The 16,042-nt window shown below is 44.6% G+C and overlaps 1 protein-coding gene across 2 annotated transcripts in view; it reads right to left on the bottom strand.

Moving 5' to 3' along the window:
- LRP8 (LDL receptor related protein 8) overlaps positions 1-15,178 on the bottom strand; it is a 169,323-nt gene extending 154,145 nt beyond the window's left edge. For both annotated transcript variants that reach the window (XM_021529653.3, XM_021529661.3), the window contains exons 1-2: positions 15,003-15,178; positions 14,009-14,128 (exon numbers count right to left, since the gene is read on the bottom strand). In XM_021529653.3, the coding sequence (XP_021385328.2) occupies positions 14,009-14,128; positions 15,003-15,072 (190 nt within the window). In that variant the 5' untranslated portion in view covers positions 15,073-15,178. The remainder of the gene's footprint in view (positions 1-14,008; positions 14,129-15,002) is intronic.
- Between the last annotated feature and the right edge of the window lie 864 nt (positions 15,179-16,042).

The raw sequence follows: 16,042 nt of genomic DNA, 5'->3' as shown, positions 1-16,042 counted from the left end.
AGTCAAACAAAAGAATCTGGAAGTGTTATAGTACCTATATATTACAAGAAGTAGCTATTATATTAGAAATACACTGGAAGTGTTTTAGTACCTATATATTACAGGCAAATCCTGTTAATGTTACCTGAGAAAGGATACTAAAAAAGCAGAATCAAAGTTGCATTATGGATGTAACAGAATTAAAGAGGCTTACACTGACTCACTAAATACTCACACAGTAACAATAAACTCACTTTGAATTCACCTAGTTCCACTGTGCAAGCTAATACCCTGCAGCTTAGCAGGAAAAACCACTTCTCCAAATGGCTCAGGGTTGGAGTTTTCTTGCTTTGCTTTTTTTTTTTTTTTTGTCAGTTGAATATATTGCACAATATCTAAAACAGAACATGAATGCCAAATTTTTTCATAAGCAAGTGGATTAAAGCAATAATATTGAGACTTTCCAAGCCACCTTCAGCCATGGATACAATATTATCACGCAGGGCAAGGAGCTTTAATTGGGAATACTCAACCCAGGCAGTAGTTCCATTTTGTGGGACTGAGGCACACCACTCATATTCCTTGGGTCTTTTCCTGCTGTGACAGATAACACTGCAAACTATGAGCCAACTCTGAGGAAATTTTAGTTGCTGTGCTGTTCAGGGCAGGGTGAACACCAGAGGCACTGGACAAGTCAAAGCCACTGTGAGGATTTTCCTGCCATGAGCAGATTCTCAATAAAATTGAAATATCATGTTAACCTTGTGATCTCCTGCACTTCTAGAATTCCTGTGTGAAAGTTCAGATCTACACACTGCACCTCTACTACACTGAGAGCTCTGGGTATGTCTGCTCCAGAAAGAAGACACACCTGAAGTTTAGCACAGGAAGAACTTGCTTTAGCCAACCATCCACTGGAGCAAGCTTGGCCCTTTCTACCAAAGAGCAGAGCTGCAAATGCAGACTAAGCAGCCTAAGAGAGCAATTTTACACTATCCAAATTGAAAGCAAGATCATTATAAAACTAGGGGTATCACAGACTAAAATATGCCTGCAATTGATCACTTGTTCAGCAGGACACTGGGAAACACAAGCAAAAGAAGTACTGGAGACAGATTGAATGGTCAATAAAATATGGATGGTTTCTATTTTCATGGCTTGCCAATGGCAAGTCCTCACACAACATTGTAGCTGGGGGATGCATGAGATCAGGAATGGAATGAAACTGTACTTTCACCCCTAAAACAGAATTAGAGAGCAGTTAATTCTCACTTGGAACAAAACAGTGGTCCAAGGCCAGAACTTGTATTGTAGCTCCACAATGATGCTCTATGCACTTCTGCAGGCTGAAAGAAAGACAGGGTAATACCCTGGTGAAAACTGCTTCAGAAAACATTTTGTGAACACCACAGGCCTGCAGCCATTGATTTTTGAGTTTGCAAAGGTTTCTTATTGTCAGTTGTTACTGTTTGTAATTATGAAGGAACAAAGATCCCTTGAAATATCACTTCAAACTCATGTTTTATCCAGCATATTCTCATGCCAACACTGTTTCCCTCACCATTATTTCACAGGCTCACCTCAGGGGATAAAATGTACCGAGGTGAAGCTCTGCCTGGCTGGTGAGGGTGGCCCTGTGGAGAAGCCCTGGCCAGCTCAGCTACATGGGCATAGCCCTGTGCTCAGCAAAGCCAGCCAGGGCTCTTCTCTCAGCAGGACCCTGTGGACCACACAAATCCATCTCCTTTCAGCCTTTCTGGGCACACAGCAGCTTTTCCAGCTAAGAGACATCAATCTCAACAGAACTACGCCAGCAGGGAGAGGGTCAGGTCTGTGCTCTGGAGCTACAGGGCCAAGTTTTGTCAGCAATCTAAAATAACCAATCAGCATTTCCTCAGAGACTTCTGCAGCAGCAAGATCAGGCTGAGCCCTCACACAGACAAGATGTTTTCTCTCTTCAACTTTCACCATCAGAGAACGGTGCTGTCCACAGATTAAAGTAATAAGGAACCCCCAGGAAACATCGCAATTAATTAGAGCAGAACACGCAGCAAATATCTTCCCCAAATCCCAAGACACTCATCATTTAACATTTTGGATTCTAACAGTATGAGTGAAATGAGATCCTCCATCTTCCACTTCATATCCAATAAGAAATATAATTCTCTCACACACAGAGTCCTAATAGGTATGAATCATCTCCTTCCCATCTACTGATGAGAATTTATCCAGCATAAGACAGCGAAAACTCCATCATTCTTATATGTCAAAGTGCTGTAAAAATCTCTGCTATTATAAAAGCAGAGGAAAAAACCCAACACAATGGCAGATAATCCCAACTGATTACTGTAGAAAAGTGACATTTACACATGCCCTTTTTCTATGCAAAAGGTCACGCACCAAAATGCTTCAGCTACAGGAAATTCATCCCCAGCCATCTCCAGAAAAGGTGATACAGCTCTCAGGTGTACCACAGTCACAAAAAACAGCCATAAAATAAATTCAGGGAATTCCAGTTTGTTGTTCTAGATCTCACCAGGTTTGTTTATTCCTCTCAGGAAACCTAATCCCACTTGACTTCAGTAGAAACAAGTAGCAGGGAGAGAACCCTTTTCAGAAACAACACAGCAAGATTCTGCCCTAAACCCCTCGCTGAATATGTTTCTAATGCCACATTCAAACTCACACTCCCCCACAGAAAGAAAAAACACTTTTGTAGGAAGGGGGGAAATTAGGTCCTGTACTTGGCTGCCTTCCTCCCCCTCGGTGATTTTCACTGTCAGAGAAGCATCTTTTTTGCATTCTAAAATTAACCCTGTGATATGATGATAAAGCCTGCACAACATGGCTCAGAAAAGGAAGCAGTAAGCAACAAAGATCAATGCTCAACCCTTATTATTAGGGACAACTCACTGACAGCTATCCAGCCTGCTTGGAAAAGGAAAGAAAGCAGTCTTCTAAAAGGATAATTTGGTTTTGGGTTTTCTTGAAACATTCCTTCAGTGCACTGAGCAGGCAGGGATGAAGGTGCCAGGGCAAGAATGCCTACGCCAAGGACTCCGTAATGCCCAGCACAGCCCTGACTCTTGCTGCAAGAATGCAGCATTTCCCATGGTGCTGAATATCTCAGTCCTGCCCTTGAAAGCTGGAGCATCAAAACTGTCCAGTGACAGCCATGGCTTTTGCTCTGTGAACACAGATCTCTCAGGGCACTGCTTGTCAGTGCACCTCACAGTGCCCAACAGCCCTGAACTGGAATCAACAGTAGGCAGGTCTGGAACTCCACATCAGGTCTGGAATTTCCAACACTTGTCACCCTGGCAGCCTCAACCTGCATTTCAGTCTCAAAATATAAAAATACTGTAAATTAAGTAATTAGATCTGGGCAAAATGAACTTAGCAGCTTCTTGCCAGCTGAAGTACAGCATTTGTGAAGGAATTATTAATCCTTTCTACAAGCATTAGCATAAATAAAGGCTTGCAATATTCACATGGTTGTGTGCATAACTGAATGGGAAGAAATGCCTGCTGCTCTCAGCCAAGATTTGCAGAGTCCCCTGCGATGCCTGAGCGAGGGAAGGTGTTACCAAAGGCTTTGTGCATTGCTGTTGAGGATGGGCACTCTGTGAAACACAGCTATGAGAATTAATGGCCAAACTCATGGGGAAAGACTGGAAGCAAGGCAATAAGATGCTATGTGCAAGCCTGGAAAAGGTTCCATATTGCTCAGGCATGTGCTTGCCCACAACCATGGAGAAAAATTAAGTACATTATTTATCATTTCCCTCAGAAAAGGGTGCCCCAGGATTCCTCCCCTGCTCTACACTCACTCTCTTTGAAGTGCCATGCACAATTAGAGACTTTGCAGTCAAGAAATGGACAGATATGATTCTTTTCAACACCTGTCAATGCAGCTCCTTAATCCTAATTTAACTTCAGGGATCAACATGCACTGGCACCTTGGGCAAATACACATAACACATTATTTTATAAAAAATAGGACAGATTTCTGTGTTAAAAGAGCTCTTGTGAAAAGGGGGAACAGAAATCATCCAGCAAAGAGCTTAAAGTAAAGCAACTTCAACACATCAATGTGATCCTGGCAGAGATTGGTCCAGAAGTTCCCTTTGAAACTCCTTATTTACCACCTGCCAAAGAGCAGTTCCCATATAGGGTTACCCCCTAAATCATGTACCAAGCCCAGCTTGTGCAAACTTCAGAATTGCACAATCTAAACTGTATCTTTGCTGTTTTACACGAGAAAGGAAGAAGGAAAAGAGTAATACAGTAAACAATAAAAAATTAAGCTCTCTCAGTTATCTTTGTTCCTTTCAGAAAATGACACACTGCTAATAATTTATGGAGGAATGGGTACACAGGTTCAGTAGTTCGTGCTCAGATAACAGCACGGTGTGGGCAGGAGGTGGGGGAGGCTTGAATGGAATTTAGACTGGAAAGAGCCTCTTTAGCAAACTACAAGCCTGTGGTGTGCAGTCTCACAACAGGCACTTTGGGCCAGCTGGAGAAGTGGCTGCAGTGATGTCTGTCTGTACACAGGCTATGCTTCGGGATATGTTGGAATGTACAAAAACAAAGTTCATTTTGGAACACAAAAATATTATGCTCGTCCTCAAGCACCTGTATTTTCTGTGTCCATTACTAAATATAGGAAGTGAGACATTTGGAGCATTCCTTGCACTTGACCAACACTAAAATTTTGAAACAGTGAGTTGTCTCAACACTGGGGGTTTTTATTTTACAAAAGCAAAGGCTAAATCCTTGAGCAAGACATTTAATCCAAGGAACACAATTATCTGTGTAAAACAATGTGATAATGGATCTGAAAAAAAAGAAACTGGGGACTTTCTTCATGAGTCACTAATGTCCACAATGAGTTGCTAAATCCCTCTACAGCCTTGGGCAGAGTGTAACTTCCCCAAGCATTGATTTTCACGTCCTTAATATTTAGCCCACTTTTATGGGAAGATTCATAGAAAGCTGAACTGCTAAGCAGCCATGGGATGACAAATGTGTAATGAGAGTAACACAACCACACAAACAAGGATAGAAGCTCTGAGCTACAGAGGCAGGAGGTGTATTTCTTGGCCTATATCAGTCAGCACTGACATTTGCTATCAAAGAAACTGGGCCATTTCTCTGTTTATAAGTAGCTCTGTAGATCAACTGTGACTCAGGATGAAAAGTCTACAGGAAGAGTTGTAAGTTTACATTCAAAATTCTTATTCTCAGTGCAAGTATATTCACTACTCCTGCTGGAGCTGATTTTTATGGTCTTAACTACTCCCTGGATCTCACGGAGTGCATCATATGTGGATAGGACACATCCAGTAAATGTTTACTGATATACAATCACTGCTCAAACAGCAAGCCAAGCAGCTGGTATCTATTGTAGGAGACTCATGCAACACATTTGGAAAGATGCCTACAACCTTACTCACCTAGATCAACAAAAACAGAAAAAAGTCACCAAAGAAATTAATCACATCAACTTCATACATGAAAAGCAAAGAGACAGAAAACCTCAACTGGGTGATGCACAGCAGGACAAAGACTTGGGATCAAACAAAAAGTTTAATTAACCCCTTGAAATAAAGCAAAATATCACCTCAGTGTACATCACACCACATATTACATATCAAGGAAGGCAGAATGAAAAAAAGTGTAAACCAAAGCCAGTTAAAATAAAACACGAAGTTAAAACCTGGAACTGGAGCAGTTATCTAAATGAGGGACATAGAGTTAAAAGTTTACTGTCAGTTGTACACACCAGTTTCTTCAACAATTATTTTAATTGATAAATCTCTGCTATATGCTACATGTAAAGGAAAAGAAGTCTTCAACAATGTAACATTTCAAATTTAACCAAAATCAAGACAAGATTTCCACCTAATACTATGAATTTTAAAAACACACTTTCACCACTTTCATTATTTTGCAAATAAAAGAAATTACACTCACAGAAGATACAGAAACAAAGCCAGAACTCAAGAAAAAGACAAAGAAACTTACAGCAGGCAAACTTCTCACTCAGGATGGACAAAATTCTGCAGCACTAATGAATTAGATTTTAAATAACATATCTATCTTTAAAAAGTAATCACAACAGCACAGAGAGCAGTTGCCAAAAAGAGCCCTTCTGGTTCTGTGAGTACAGGACTGTGCTCCTGCTGCCATGGAAACTGAGTCCCTCACTGCTCTGGTCCTGGTACAGTGCCACACATGCTCTCAAGCATTTGATAAATATTAATAATGCATTAAATAATATTGAAGTATCAGAAACAGAACATCTAAGAAAAAAAATTGGCAATAAAACTCACTTTATGTGGCTGCAGCCCAAAGGCTTGTAAGCCTTGCTCCAAGCCAGCTATAAATCCTGTTCTTTCCTAGTTTCTAACACTTGCTCTTGGCATTAAGTGTGAGGTTAGACTGACTGCCAGGCCTTAGCTTAGGCTGAAAATAACCAGGAAACATGGAGGAAAAACTGAAACCCTTCCACCTGTCCAACAGGTACCTCTGCAAGGAGCAGGGCACTGGACTGGTAGGTAGGAGACCTCATTTCTGTTCTTGGCTCAGCTGCTGACTCTTGCACAGCTGAGTCACTCTGAAGCAGAAGAGCTCTAACACCATTTATTCACCTCTTCGTGAGGAAAGGCACAGGGCTGCCAGATCTGCCACAGCTCTGAGAAGAAAAGTCATGGGCCTTGCCAGGAACAGAAGCACAGTCTACCAGGGCATCATTACTATGGCAAGAAACAGGATGTCTCACCCTGAGAGACCATCAGTGACAGAGCTCACAACCCTGCTTTTAAAATCTTCTGGCTTCTTGCATGTTAAAATCTGGCTTTTGAAAATATTTCAGTGTGCAAGGGTTTAGTTTTATTTTTCAATTACCTTACAGTATTAGTGTAACTTCTAAAGTCTAATCAGGTTTTTATCACTTGCATTTCAGACAGAATTTTTCACAGAGTAGAAAATCTGCATTAATTTTATCACAGGGCCTTTTACCCTATTCCCCCTCCCTTGCTGGTATCCAAATATTAAAAATTTTAATGGAAAATAGAGAGTTAGAAAAACTACACTCAGCTTTTCCTACACTTCCTGCACATGCACTATAAAATAGTGAGGATTTTCCTTTGGATGGAAGCAGCTGTCTACCCTGGGAGCAGAGCACACCAGAGCAGGCAGACTCCTTTTCTGCCAGGGACATGCTACTGCACAAGACAACAAGCAGCAGCCCAAATCTTCATCTCTATCACCCAAACACAACTTACTGATTTGTATTCCTGGGCAAACGAAAAAAAGAAAGAACAATGGATATCTTACAGCATTTTATAAGGCAGACATGGAAAAGCAGAACTGAGTAACAGCATGCTTTGGGAACATCTTTGAAATTACCAGGGAAAAGCTGCAAGAAAATTGGGAAAGCTGTAGGGAAGAAAAGGACACAGTAAAAGGACCAGAAGAACTTCATGCCAAATCAATTATATCACAAATGCATCCATAACACATCATCAGTCTCTGAGGCACACCAAAGACATGGTAGATTTGTCAGTGAATTCAAAAGCTGATGCTATTGAAAAGGCCAGCTGAAACAAAAGCTGGGTGTCTGCTGTATTAGAAACAGCTAAGGGAATCAATAATGGTTAGACATTTTCAGGTGTAACAGAGTGTTTAATGGTCCTTTAGGTGGACAATGGAGTTAAGAAAATTTATTATTTCTAGCACTGGCAATCTCTTAGTGTAGGTGTATCAAATAAATGTGTTCACCAACACATTACACTTGGTTTCTCTGGTCTCATAATTGCAATTTGAATAAACTTCTGAACATTTTCTGATTAATATTAAATTATCCTAAGTATCTTCCACTCTTAGCATCAATCAGTCAGAAATCACTTATCTAACCTCTGCTAAGCCTGGGTCTAGAGCACTGCACACACAAGAGAACTGGTCTGCATTGACTTTTCATAGAATCACAGAATGGTTTGGGTTGGAAGGGACTTGACCATTAGCTCCAAACCCCCTGCCATGGGCAGGGACACCTTTCACTAGACCAGGCTGCTCAGAGTCCCAATGGGCCTGGCCTTGAACACTGCCAGGGATGGGGCAGCCACAGCTTCTTTCTCTTTATACATTAAAATGCTCTGGATAAAGTTTACCTGCCTTGCTCAAAATGTAGAATATGCTTCTATCCTCTGAAATGACAGCTCTGAGCTCTCTGACAAACAAACCAAGTCACAATGGTTTTAACTGCACTTTCATAATTTCCTTCTTGAACTCAATCATTATATTCACTCTTCCCATTCTCCTTGACCTCAGGAAAGCTTTTCAGCCCACAGCTCATTCCTGTAACTGTATCTAGAGCAATTCTTGTGCCTTCTTATTGTAGTGCAGCAGCACTGCATAAAACCAAGTTCACTTCCCTCAGTAACCATAACATCCCCAGTGGTTCTCCCATTCTCCCACATGCTGCAGAGTTCTCTCTTCTGCCTTTTCAGTGGTCCCATCTCAGTTCTCTTTTTCTTTCCTAGACCATGAGCAGGAGTGATAGAAAATCACCACCTTCTGGAAAGCAGTCTGCATCTAGATGGCTTCATAAACAAAACTGCATAAATAAAACTGCTCAATAAAATGTGGCAGGAAATAGGGAAATTGAGAAGGGCATGTGATTTTCTATATAAATGTTGCAGCAGGTTGCACTAACAGGGAAGATAATCCAGACACCAAAAACATGCAAGTTAGTTTTTTTCACACTAGACAAGAAGAATATAATGAAAAATTGGATAAATGAATAAAAACATTCACTGTGGAACACAAGAAGTCAGTAAACTGGTTTTGAGCCTAAGCTGGACATGAGTCCAGTGCAGACCAGCACAAGCAGGCAGCAGCCACACAGAAAAGCAAACAAGTCCTGCCTCGAAACACCAGTGTTCCTAGTGCTTCCAGTTTTGGGATAAGCATGCAAGCTGGCCACACAACACAGTTAAAATTCCACTAACACAATCAAGAGCATATGACTGTGGAGTGTGCATAAGTCAAGGAACCCTAAAACTGCATGGTGATGTGCACAGGATCTCCAGGTGGGAGGGAAGCAATCACTCAGCATACAGGACACTGGCTTAATATGAAACAGAAAAGAAAAATTGAAGCAATGCATAACAGAAGACAAAAAGTTATAGAATATGTGTGGCATTGTGAGTGCCTACTGTGTCACTTGGTCACGCCCCAAAACCCGCAAGCCTGGCACACCATTACACTCCTGCACTTCAAAGCCACCCAGACCATACTTAACTCTGCACAGGATCCAGAATTCAGTTTTAAAATGGGCTTTTTGAAATGTTTTTACTCCCAAATTCCAGCTCTAGTGGAATCTAAACTGAAAAGCATAGAGACCATGAAGCTATCTCCTGGGCTTCCACACAGGCAGCAGGAGTCAAACTCTGCAGATTCTCTGTACAAAGCCAGTGGAAGAACAGGAGTCCTCCTTCCTCCCAATTGCAAAGAAAATGTGTCTCAGCTACACAGCCACAAGGCAGGCAAGGGCTGAGGTTTGCTGATGCCACATGTTTACCCTGCATTCTGGATACACGGGAACAGTTTTTGAAACATTAACTCCCTTCAGACTGCATCTCACACCTGAGGCAGCCTCAACCCTGTCTGTAAAATATCCCTATGAGCAGTTCTCATCATCAAACAACACTACAGAAAGGATACCAGTGCTAAGGTGGAAAATGGAGCTTTAAACAAGAAATAGTAATTCTGCATTTGGCTGTGTCCCCCTGCAGGAAGGTATTACAAAGCTGAAATGATCCTGCAGCCTCAGATTCATTTTAGGAAACTGGTTAAGCTACTCATTGCCATTTGCAACTGTACTCTTTGCCACATTTAGTGTTTATTCAACAGTGAAACATTTAAGTAGAGGTCCTCCAGTCTCTTTCACACACACTCACATCTGGGTTAAGATAAATCATATTACAACATAAAAATAAAATCAAACAGCTATCAAAGTAAGAGCTCCTATTTTGCGTCAAATATATTGTGTCTGGCAGCTGTTTGCAAGGTCTTCTGTGTTTTCTGCTGGCTACAATTCCTGCAAGCAGGAATAAACTTGTAAAGCTCGGGGAAAAGCCTCCAAGAGCCACTCCCCCTTCAGAACAGCACTCTAGGATTTTCCCTTCTGGGTGATGTGTCAGACAGCAGCAGCACCCTGGACACACAGCACACACATCCCTAGTCTAACCTGGCTTTGCAGCCTCCACCTTTCCTCAGGGAGACACAGAAAAAAAGTCAATTTCCCACATTTTGAATACCTCAGCAAATAATGTTTTTGCTAAAACACTGTGCCTCAGAAAATGGACATTTTTTTCCACTATAAAAGTAGCTTTGATGTTTTATAAAGTTGCTGCTGTACAATTACAAAAAAATGTCTCAATGACTGTGCATCTGCAAGCATTGTCTGAAATAATCTTGTGAGAGTCTTTCCAGTATTCCCGAAGAGGAAAATGTATCACAGGGAAGAACTAAAATGCATCTACAGAAATCATGCTCAGAACTGCCCTGGGGCCCTGTCCTCATCGTGTGGACCACGTTTAGTGCAGATCGTGGCATTGCCAGCTCTAACGTGGGACTGGGATTTTGTTTTTCCAGGCCTACACAGACTGGACTGAGCCCAAGCAAATGCTTTTGCATAGAGCAGAACAAATGGTTTTAGGAGAGGTTTAAACTCTGCAATAGGTATCCAAGACTTCTTTTTACAACTTGATTTCCCCAGCAATCTAAACAATGTAACTTCCACTGTTTTTCTCTGGAGTTTAGTTACTTTCCACAGATACATTTTGAGGAACATATCTACATCTACGCCCTTTTTATTTTCCTTTCCTCAAAATGGTATAACTTTCTGAAAACGTGCCAGCAAAAAGGCATCTTCCTATTTAAGCAATCTGTTTACTGCTTTATTTTTATGTATTTTTACAATGCACACAAATTAGTGTCTCCTCTCTTGTTAACACTTCACAAGTCATGTGCCTACACACGAACGAGCACCATCTCCTCCCTTCCAGGCAGCCTCCTTGGCTACCGTTCTTTTGCTAGCCCAGAAACCCTGTCCTGGATAAACTTAACACACCTTAAAATCTAGTGCTGTCTTCAGGTCCAATGTTTGCTGTATTAACTCACACACCAGTCCTATGACAGAGAAGTTTAACTACCAGCCACGACAGGAAAGGATTACTCAGTGGAAAGCAAATACCAAGGATTTTTGATTATTGAAACATTCTCCTTAGAATCCAAAACATTATGCCAGCAAATCATGGGGGCACAGAGGATGGGGGGGAAATGGGGACAGATATGAGACAGAACACAAAGGGGACACAAATAAAAATTCAGTATTGTGCAACGTCGATTTCTTGCAGGAAGCCCATAGTGTCCTGCCAAATAAAAATCAACTCTTCCCCAACTATTTAAGATACTCTTGGTTACAAAATTTTCCAATGTATTAGACCGTCTACCACAAGGAATTGGTTTCACAAAGCAATTCTTCATACAGATAAAGATCATCCTGTCTCTTCACAAAGGAAGAATATACACAAGCAGCAATGAGCTATTACAAATATATTATCAGCTCTGGGAAAAAGAATCATCAAGTAATTACAGAGGTTATCAGGGTCCTTATCAGTACTCACTGCCAGCAGGCTACCTGCATATTCATTTCCTTCTCCATCACCACTCTAGCATGCTGAGTTTTCCAGAATAGTTTCTTCTATTACATATTTTCATAAAATAGTTTTTAAATACATATCTGTTTATTACAGCAGTGATAACAGAGGCGGGAGCTAGAAGCGAAAACATGGAATGTATTTTTTCACCCAGTGAGTAGAACACCAAACATTCCATATGCTGAATAGCAGTATGCACTTTCAAAACAAAACAGTGTTCAGAACAATTTAAGTGAGAAAAATGTGCATGACAAATGTAATTTTGTCTTTCAGCCTGCTTGAAGAAGCAACTGCAAAGTCTCTCTATATATGAACTAAATTAACAATCCATGAGCAATTTCTGTAGTCTGATTCCCAATCAATAATAAATGCCAAATTCAGATTAAAGTGAAGAACATATTTTTACCGCCCCCAAACCCAACAACTATAAAACCCCTCTGAAATAAACCTAAATCAGATGCAATAAGCATTCTAACACAGCACAATCTACACTGAGCTGATGTTCAACAGCATGTTGTTCTACACTCTCTTCTGACACAACGTTCAGAGGGCTGATCATAAAGAAAAGGAGAAAATAAAAAAGCTGATACTGAACCCCTCACTCATGCAGGGCAAGAGCTCAGGACACAAACCTACTCTTCTGTGTTGAGTGCAGGGTCCAGAATCCGTTCAAGATGCTCCTCCAGCCACAACCCCAACCTCCGAAAAGCAGCTCCAAAAGCACTGCCCCACAGGTCACCTGCAGCTCACCAAGCCATTGTACCACAGTGCACAGAGATTTAAAATAGAAGGCTTCAAGAACAACATTATATACCTGCTCAGAGATTCCCAATGCTTCCACAGATTAGTGTCTCTCTTGGGAAACAGAGACACTTCTGAAAAAACTTTCGCAGTTTTGGATACACAGGAGTCCATGGTAATTCTCAGTCACCCCCAGCCTCCCCATGTTCTCTGCAATTTGAAACATCCCACATCTAAGTTGCCTCTAATAGCGCCATTATAACTCCTGTAAAAACCATTTCTATATCTCAATTAATGCTGCTAACTCTCCAGATTACAAAAAAAAAAAAAAAAAGTCACACAAAAAGTCAATCAAGTCCCCTGAATAAAGACAGTAACCAGAAAGAATGAAATGGAGTGTTCATAAGGAACATCTTCTTATAATTTAGTAGCTTGAGAATGCCTGCTCTCCTTAAACTAATCTCCTTAGACTTCAGTCCGAATATCACCTGACACAGACTTACAGGTGAAGATGTTAAAAGGGAAATCACATACAGAAAAACACATAACCAGTGACCTTTATTTTCCTGATGTATTCACTGGGTCTGTGAGCTCTGAAGCATTTACTCACTGAATGCACATTCAGTGCCTATTATTGTACAGAGATAATTCAAGAGATGAGGTACTTGCTACAATATTTGCAATTTAAACTCCAAATTACAGACACTTCTCCTCAAGATTTAGGCTCTGTAATTTCTCTTACAGATGCTTCTTACATTCCATGGCTGAGACAAATTCTCCCAGGCTATCTGAAGCTGTAAGCAAAATAACAGCCAAGTTATAACAGCGCAACCCTACAAAGTATAACAGCGCAACCCTACAAAGTACCCAGAGTTTATGGGTTTCCACTGATACACACCAGGGCCACACCAGAGGAGAAGGAATGAGTGCCATTTTCTCAAGATTGGAAGTATAGATCTTGCTCTCTCTTCCCTTACACAATGAAGGAAATAGTGTTACAAGGCTGACACTACCAAGCCAAGCAGTGCTACTTGTTTATCTGCCTTGTCACCCTGACTGCAAGCATATTTAAACACAAGAGTCACACCCACCCCACTTTGTAGGATGATTATGAGTAAGCAACATTTCACATCAGCACCTGTCACTCGCCCTAAGCACAGGCTCTTCCGGGGTTTTAACATCTCTCCCAAGTGCCCCGAGGACACAAACTGCGCTGTTCCTTTCAGGCGCCCTGAGCAGAGATGCTGCTGGAGGCGAGCGGACTGGCAGAGGGAGAGCAGGGAGCTGCCAGGTGACGGCTGCTGCCGGACGCGCGCTGCCGCACGGCGCTCCGGGTGTCCGGGCCGGGCCGGGCCGGGCCGAGCCGGGCCGGGCGAGCCGGCAGCGAGGAGCCTCTGCCTCGCGGCGCCGCGTCACGGATCTGCTGCTCCCGGCAGCCAATCGGGGCCGCGGCCGGGGCCGGCGCGACTTCATTCATTCATAAAAAAGAGGCGCAGCGCAGCTGGGAAGCGCGCCCTTCCCGGCACCCCCGCCCCGTGCGGGGCACGGATACTCACGGCAATCCGCCTCGTCACTGTTGTCCGAGCAGTCGTCGTCCTCGTCGCATTTCCAGATGGCGGGGATGCACCGCTCGTTCCGGCACTGGAACTGGTTCTCCTCGCACTCCTTGACGGCGCCTGCGAGACACGGGGCCGCGCCTGGATCAGCGGGGCGCGCTCCCCCAGCCGGGCGGCGGGGGCATCCCGGGGCCGCCTCGCCGCCCGGCCCGGCCGCGGGCAACCCGGGCAAGGCGCTGGGAGCCGCCGCCGGCCCGGTGGGGGCTGCAGCTAGACTCGCCAGGGCACAGCGGCTCGGCGCGGGGCCGGGGCTGGGCTCGCCGGGGCTCAGCGGCTCGGTGCGGGACCCGGGGAGATGCGCCTCCGCGGGAGCACGGCGGTGATCCCGAAGCTGCTTTGTGCAGGGATAAAAGGGGCCATTCCCGTGCTTCCCCGCATTGTTTTAAAGGCGGAGGGAAAAGGAGCCTGGGAATAGAAGATGGTTAAATCCGAAACACAACAGACAAAGAAAAATTATAAAGCGCGGTGATGCTGGGACCTCCTGCGCATCCGTTGCCGGAGCAAAACGCACCGACACCTGGGGACGCGGAGCCGAAAAGGCACCGGCGCCGTCCCGGGAAAAGGGACCTGACCCAACTAAAGTTGAGGGCGGGGGGAGAACGGAGCAAATCTGCTTTGCAGACTCGGTGCCGCGCTGCTCTGATGAGGCACGAATCCCCTCTGAAAGGGATTAAAGGTGGCAGCTCCTTGTCACCAGCTCTCGGGCTGCATTCGGCCGCTGAAGAGCGTGCCCGGCCCCGGCAGGTCGCAACCCCCGAGCGTGCCCGGCCCTCCGCGGGTCCCAAACCCCGTGCAGAGCACTGAGGCGAGCGGGCATCCGCGGCCGCACATCCCGGGATGCCGGTGCCGGCAGAACGCTCGTCCACTCCCCGGCAGCGCTGAGGCCGGGGGACCCCGGCGCTGAAGGAGAGCGGCCGTGCCGCGCCGGACCCACCTTTGCCGAGGTGCAGCTTGAGCAGCAGCAGCTGGAGGAGCAGCAGCCGGGCGAGCGCTGGCCGGCACATGGTGCTCGCTCCCTCCCTCGGTGGCAGCGCGCCGTGTGCGGGGTGCGCGCAGCCGGCGCGCCGCTCGCTGCCCGCCCCGTGCCGACTGCGGCCGGCGCCGCCCCCGCCCCGCCGCGCCGCCGCCGTGACGCGCCCCGCTGGGCGGGCCCCGCTCGGCTCGGCTCGGCTCGGAGAGCGCGGCCGGCGCCGGCATCCTGCCTCCGGGAGGAGCGCCGGAGGGACACCTGCGGGACACCTCCCGCGGCAGCCCGCGGCCGCCGAAAGGAAGCCCCGCAGGTGGCACGGCCGCGCGCTCCCAGGCCGGGCCGGTCACCCTGGAGCTCTCCCTGGGATGGGCGGGCCTGGGCCCTGCTGGGTCAGGCCTTCAGGTCCTGAGCCTCCCTCGGTGGGCCCTGTTACAATGACAGCCTCATTCATGATCTTAATTTTGTTAAGCCAATTAAACACGCGGTCTCCTTTAAATGGCCTCGAGTCACAAACTGTGTGCTCTCCTCTCATTACTTCAGATCTCCCACTGAGGAGTTTCATTAAGACCATACCGATGTGGTCATCTCCACTTAATTGTATTAAAATTAGTGAAACAAGTACCAAGTATACTAAAGGTGGGCACCTTTCTTCGTAGGGACTGCTTACCCTTTCTACTGCCTAAGCACATGCGGTCTGATCAGTAATAACAAATGGTTTCCAAACTATCAGGGACCTGATTTATCATTCCATTTGCACGGTGCTGATGAGAAAGAAGTTCACTGTCTTTAATTAAACATCGTAGCCTTCTTCATACAGTCAGGATTAACAGTATTCCAGTAATCGTATTATGAGAAGATACTTTTCAAGAGTAACTTGAAAATATCATCACAACAGAATTAACATGATTATGTGTGGAGTGTCATTAAAAAAAAATTTAGGTTGAGCACAAATTTTGCATAAACCAATGTAACAAATTTTTCCATTTTAAAGCCTGAAGTGCCAT

The sequence above is a fragment of the Lonchura striata genome, chromosome 8, assembly GCF_050655825.1.
Source record: "Lonchura striata isolate lonStrDom1 chromosome 8, ASM5065582v1, whole genome shotgun sequence".
NCBI classification, from domain to species: Eukaryota; Metazoa; Chordata; class Aves; order Passeriformes; family Estrildidae; genus Lonchura; species Lonchura striata.
The sequence above is the reverse complement of the archived record's forward strand: the minus strand, read 5'-3'. Positions and strand labels throughout refer to the sequence as shown.